The 6,366-nt window shown below is 34.1% G+C and overlaps 1 protein-coding gene across 2 annotated transcripts; it reads left to right on the top strand.

The window, feature by feature from the left end:
• Positions 1 to 1,746: 1,746 nt before the first annotated feature.
• On the top strand, positions 1,747 to 6,332 carry LOC111617440. Of its 2 annotated transcripts, XM_023358730.1 has the most exons (4): positions 1,754 to 1,835; positions 2,792 to 2,843; positions 3,130 to 3,312; positions 4,334 to 6,332. In XM_023358730.1, exons 1-4 carry the CDS (start codon positions 1,761 to 1,763, stop codon positions 6,151 to 6,153), a joined length of 2,130 nt encoding a protein of 709 aa, XP_023214498.1. In that variant the 5' UTR covers positions 1,754 to 1,760; the 3' UTR covers positions 6,154 to 6,332. The 2 variants fall into 2 exon arrangements, with proteins under 2 accessions (XP_023214499.1, XP_023214498.1); XM_023358731.1 differs by lacking the exon at positions 2,792 to 2,843 and having other exon boundaries at positions 1,747 to 1,835.
• The last annotated feature ends 34 nt before the right edge of the window (positions 6,333 to 6,366 follow it).

Below are 6,366 nucleotides of genomic sequence, written 5' to 3'. Positions count from 1 at the left end.
TAGAACTAATATCTAAATGAATACGAAACAATAAAGAATGCCAGCAACTGCAAGAGATCTGCAGAAAGGATTTATGAGATCATCATAGTAACGTCACAACAGAGGATTAACTGGGGTAGAACATAGAATACAGGATTAACAGAGAACTTGCTTACAACATATCTAGCTTTATGAGAATATGGATGCTGCTGAAGACTGATTTTAAAGATTTCCAAGGTACAGTACGTGTTTCCGGTCGTTATTCTGAAAATGATACTGAATTGATTAAAAATTAACTTTGTTACCGACTTTCTACATCATTATTTACTTTCCCTGCTGTTATATAACACATAGAAAGTATGGGAATCGGTCAAAAATAGCCTTACAAGATTATTACATTTTTACATTCGGGACCGTGAAACGTCGAGAAATGCTAGAAAAGTCGAGGATTTTTTCTGTATGTATGATCAGTTTTTGTATATGTATTATCTACATATACACAGACTGACAGAATTAATTTTATAAAATGAAAGCTTTTTGAGATATGGTTCCACTCCTTTAATACCTCCCGAACCAATGGTCTGATTTTCCTGAAAATTTCTGGAAACAATTCCCTCTAATACCCAAACATCACTGCGAAATTTCAGAAGTTTCCGACAAGAGGCAAAAGAGTTATTAAGCTTGAAATGGGATGAATAAAATCATGCCCCGAACACACTCACTCATATCTGATATGATTAAAAGTGTTAGAAGGCCGAACCTTACGGCATAGCCTCTGAAAAGGATAAAGAGTTTTAGAAGAAGTGAGAAGAGGGAAGAAAAGTAAAAAATGATAGGAAAGTGTGAAATGGGAATCATGGCGCCGTCAAGTTCCATTTATTGAATATACTTTAATTACAACACACGGGGCGTAGCCCACAGAAAAAAGTATGGTCAAAATATATACAGAGAATAAGTCCGCACATGGTACTGCCTCTAGAAAGACAGAGAATGCGAGCAATTGGCAGCTATGCTCTTGGACAACCGACTCGATGACTAAGAAGCTGCTGAAAATACCAACCCGGAATGGGTTGCTGTACAAAAGCACAAAAATTAAACGCAAAAAGTCCCCTGACAGCCGGGTTGGCAGGTTATAGTGGGGAGCAACAACGCAAAGAATCTCCAGATGGCCAACTCGGCCAGAATAGTCCATTCATATAGAAAAAATCTCCCACATCTTTATAATTTCTCGACGATTTAAAGTTCTCCAAGTCCAAAAATGTAAANTTAATTTCAGTTGAGAATGGTAATCAATATGTGACGATGCTCAAGAACTGTACGCAAGTTCACGTTGGACCAAAAATAGAAATTCATACCGAAGGACCAAAAGTAGAAATTAGTAGAGATGGACCAAAAATAAAAATTCGTACAGAAGAACCAAAAACAAAAGATTTGAAAAAAGAAGATAAAGGAAAAGAAGGTAAATGCTTAACAGAAACGTGAATCAAATGCGTTGGCTGCGTTCAGCAGAGCCAATAGTAGTAACTGAGAAAAGGTGTTTCAATCGGTAGCTGTTACGTAGTTACAACTGCTGAACGATGAGCGACGCGTGCGTTAAATCATTGGTACAGCTAGCGATGGGTAACGTAAATGGAAGACGTTACTAAATGTCGTCATAGCATGAAACATGTTTCGTAATAATGCTACTGTAGAAAGCATTCAGCAGAAAAGTACTCAACAGCTCCTGAACTGTTGAATCTGCTTAAACCATAACTTTAAATTATTTAAGTTGAATGAAAGAAATGGCAGAAGCAGCAGTTTCAAGTTACGAGAAGAGTATTGTCATTTATGAAGCTGACGACAAAAAAGTTGCAAATGTAAGTCTGCACAGTACAAATTATTTTAATCTATTTTATAGATTATTGTTTTAAAACTACTTGAATACTTTAATAACACTCAGCACTTACAATCATCTTTTAATTTGTTCAAAAATAGTATTGAACGTAATCTGTATCCGCTGCTATGTATGAAAAAATCCAGCAATGTGTTGCGTAACTTTCCCGGCAACAATATTTATATTTGCGTGAGGAGCCATCTGTTAAGATATTTAATTTAAAAAACTTTTTATAGCCTATTATTAGTGATTATAAAACGAAAAAAAGCTCAATTTTAAAGGTATAGACGAGTTTTAAAAAATCTTCATAAAATCCGACTCCATTCGAGATTTGACACCTCACCACCTCTATTTCCTCGCCCCTCTACCTTTAATCACCAAAATTTAATAGCTTCAACCTGTCTAATAAATATACTTCCCTGCATAATTTCAGAAATTTTCGTCCGAAGTAATAGGAATTAAGCTTCAAACAGTGTGAACAAAGTCGTGTCCCCCCACACACTAGCATTCATATATGCAGAAAAAACCCCGATTTTTCTTGCATTTCACGACGTTACGAGGTCTCCTAAGTCGAAAAATGTAAAACTCTAAAAGGTCACTGTTTGACCGATCGCCATACATTCCTTCTGACAAAGTAATCCTCATCCAGAAAAAGTTTTTCATTACTGCTATTCCCACAATAGAACAGTTAAATGGTGAGGAACGTTTCTTAATATTCTTGGGACGGCTCCATATTTCAAAGTTGGAGCCAACCTGGTCTCTTCTTAATGTTAGGCTGTTGTATTAATACTGCCGAACCTCGGGTTTCGAACTTTTCAGTTTACGAACAAATTTTGAACGCCATATTTGACTGTATTAGATATTTTCTTTTACTTATTATAAACTTTATTGTACGGTAGTTCAAACAGACATTTACGTATATTATTTAATTAATTGCAGGCAACAGGCGAAATGAGGCAAGATGTAAATTTATTTCACCAACTTCCAAACGGTAAATAATTATTTATTCTTTATTTTACACATTATAAATGAATATAACAACGTACAGAAGAGACGTGATAAATACTAAAAAATAATAATTTATTTTGAGTAAAGTCTGGTATCTTTCCTATCTTTTATATAAGAATAATTATCGTAGTATAAAGGATATAGATATAATTATCCTTAAGTGAAAAATAGGAAAGACCTATTTCTGTTTTAAACCGAACACCAGATTACCTTTGTTTAATCTAATCTTGAGGGATAAAATATAATATTTAATTTCATATTAATTTCAGTTGAGAATGGTAATCAATATGTGACGATGCTCAAGAACTGTACGCAAGTTCACGTTGGACCAAAAATAGAAATTCATACCGAAGGACCAAAAGTAGAAATTAGTAGAGATGGACCAAAAATAGAAATTCGTACAGAAGAACCAAAAACAAAAGATTTGAAGAAAGAAGATAAAGAAAAAGAAGGTAAATGCTTAATAAAACCGTAAATCAAATACATTGGCTGCGCTCATCAGAGCCAATAGTAGTAACTGAGAAAAGGTGTTTCAATCAGTAGTTGTTACGTAGTTACATCTGCTGAACGATGAGCGACGTGTGCGTTGAATCATTGGTACAGCTAGCGATGGGTAACGTAAACGAAAGACGTTATTAAATGTCGTCATAACATAAAACATGTTTCGTAATAATGCTACTGTAGAAAGCATTCAGCAGAAAAGTACTCAACAGCTCCTGAACTGTTGAATCTGCTTAACGCATTGTAATTCGAGACCAATAGTGGCCGAGAGGATAAAACTACTGAACACTGCTCACGGGTTTGCGCCTCATTAACGGGTTGTCTATGTGGAGTTTTCCTGGTTTATCTCACGTGTGTAACATGTGAATATGGTACAATTCGCATATTCTGTCCTTCCTGGACACGCTCTCACATGGCAGATTGCCCTCATTTCGCGTTTCTTACCCGTTAAATACTCAGAGCGAATTGTTCGTTCTGTATGAGAACAGCATGATATTATACTCTATTAATATTGATTGTGTCAACATTTGATAATACATAAAATATAATAAATCACCCATATTAATTTCAGTCAGTTGTGGTTTTCTTCTCATGAGTAGGCCTACTTACAGAAGATTATGAAAGACAATTTTCGAGTAACGTAAAGGAATGGCATTTTATAAGTATAAATTTATTTCATTACTCATGGTACCATCAAATACGTCATTTTAAATGTTGCCGCCGGGAAAGTTACGCAACTCGTTTCTGTATTTCTTCCATATCAGACAATATCATGCGTGTGCACTTGTTCATATGTTATTCACTAAATTTTCTTTAAGCTCACACACGTTTTACAAAACTCCATCTATTCATGTACTGTGAGAATTATTGTAATATTTACCATAACCACTAAATAATTCCTAATATGCTAATAAAATAAATAAATGAAAGACTAGTGTAACATTTGATTAAATTTTTTTCTTTTACTTATAGAAACGATCAACAATTGCTACCAGAAGTTGAAGTACAAATACATCACGGAGTGTTCTTACATGAGATCCTTTTTATGGGAAGGAGAGAGATTGGATTTTCCATTAGAGGATTATTTCGTAGAATTAACCGTAGAGAAAGCAGATTTATTTGGAATGAAAATCGGAGACAATATAAACTTGAATGAGCTATTTTCCATACAAGAAGATGGTCATCAAACTATTTTAGTGACAGGGAATCCCGGTTATGGTAAAACCACCCTTTGCAAGAAAATTGCATACGATTGGGCATCTACAAATTATCTGCAACATTTCGACTTAACTTTACTTCTGATCTTAAGAGAATTAGGCAATAAAAGTGTAAAAGATGCATTACTCCATAACATGAATGAGCACTCGTCAACTGATAAAGTTCGGAAATTAGAAGATAGACAATTGAATATTCTGGTGATTTTGGATGGATTCGATGAGGTTGTAGAGAGAAATAAAGTTATAAAATTTATAAGGGACGATTCATTTGACATTTCTTCTCGAATGACCATTGTGGTAACGAGTCGACCTCAAGCTGCAGAGGACATCAGACAGAACATGAAGATGAGATTTTCGTTAGAAGGATTTAATGCAGAATACCAAGAGGTATATATTCAATTAATGTTTGGAAAAGACGAAAGTAAGACCAACGAACTCATTTCTAAATTGGAGGAGGAAGAGTTCTATAGAGAAGTAGCAGAATGTCCTCTGATGCTGCACATGTTGTGTTGCCTTCATAAGAATGGAGAAATGGGAAAACTTGAAACTATGACTGATTTATACATCCGAATATTTTCTCTCATAACTGAACGTTATGTTAGAAAATCAGTTCAGAAAAGTAAGTTTAAAACAGGAAAATATTTTGTGGGAGAAAATCTGCTACTGAAATTGGGAAAATTAAACAGGAAACCATGCTGTATAACATCAAAAGTCTTAGAGAAGAAGTTTTCAAATGAAGATAAATATAAATTTATCATTGGACTGGGCATTCTTACTCTGGATTCCTTATCAGAGTGCGATAATATAATTCGATACAGTTTTGTACATCGCACATTTGGTGAATTCCTTTCGGCTTTATCCATATATATGGGTTATGTTCCATTCCCATCTCATATTTATAGTGCGGAATTATTATTTCTATTGGGATTTTATAAACATGATCCTTTACCTAAAGGGTTATTAAAAGCTATAGAGGATAAGATATTTACTCCCGAATTCATGCTTCAAGTTCATCAACAAATCGAACTACAAACGAACTGGGAACAATTTTGTTCCCATTCATCTGTGTACTGTTTCTCTTCGAATTTCTCTAATTTCGAACAGTTATTGACGTTGTATCAATTCAAAGAATTTTATTTATATTTCTCTGAGAGCATGGATGAATACCACGAATTAAAAGAAGTATTATCCGATTTCTTGAACAATTACTGTTTACCGAATAACGTTACAATTTATCTTGTGCTATTTCTTGAGGAGATTGCTGTGATAAATTTACACGATATTCGAGAACCCGTTACTTATATTATCGATTTTATTTACACAATAAACCCGAACAATTTTCACATTCATTTTATTGGTGTAGATTTTCCTTCCTCCGATTCGTACGAAAAATTTACCAATGTAAATTACAATTTGAATTTATCCGTCGACATGCAGCAATTATTAAATGTAAGTGAAGACGAGGAATTGGTTGCATTGGAAAGTATCGACGTCCTGGAAGATTCTAATAGTTACATCCTGTCATTGCAGCAATACGAAGCTTTACGTCATCATATCAAATATCGCCATCATTAATATAATGGTAAAATTAATTGAATTAATTAAAAATATAATGAATTTAATTCTTCTTTCCTTCGTGAATAAAAACGAAAATAAAATTCATATAGTTTCTTCAACAGTGCAGCATGAATTGCTCTGGAAAATTTTAAAATACAGTAGAGCGTCAATTTTCCGAAAGTCAATCATCCAAAAGAATTCCAGTCGGCAAATTTAAATTTTCGCCAGTAC

Source organism: Centruroides sculpturatus, unplaced genomic scaffold (genome assembly GCF_000671375.1).
Source record: "Centruroides sculpturatus isolate CEXI.00-Female unplaced genomic scaffold, Cexi_2.0 scaffold3421, whole genome shotgun sequence".
NCBI classification, from domain to species: domain Eukaryota; kingdom Metazoa; phylum Arthropoda; class Arachnida; order Scorpiones; family Buthidae; genus Centruroides; species Centruroides sculpturatus.
This window is presented reverse-complemented; position numbering and strand designations above follow the sequence as displayed.

What these genes read in the sequence shown, in the direction of transcription:
- LOC111617440 (XM_023358730.1), top strand. Translation starts at nt 1,761, where the DNA reads ATGGCAGAAGCAGCAGTTTCAAGTTACGAGAAGAGTATTGTCATTTAT. An exon ending in ACGACAAAAAAGTTGCAAAT is followed by an intron (nt 1,836 to 2,791) that starts GTAAGTCTGCAC and finishes AATTAATTGCAG; the next exon opens with GCAACAGGCGAAATGAGGCA. An exon ending in ATTTCACCAACTTCCAAACG is followed by an intron (nt 2,844 to 3,129) that starts GTAAATAATTAT and finishes TATTAATTTCAG; the next exon opens with TTGAGAATGGTAATCAATAT.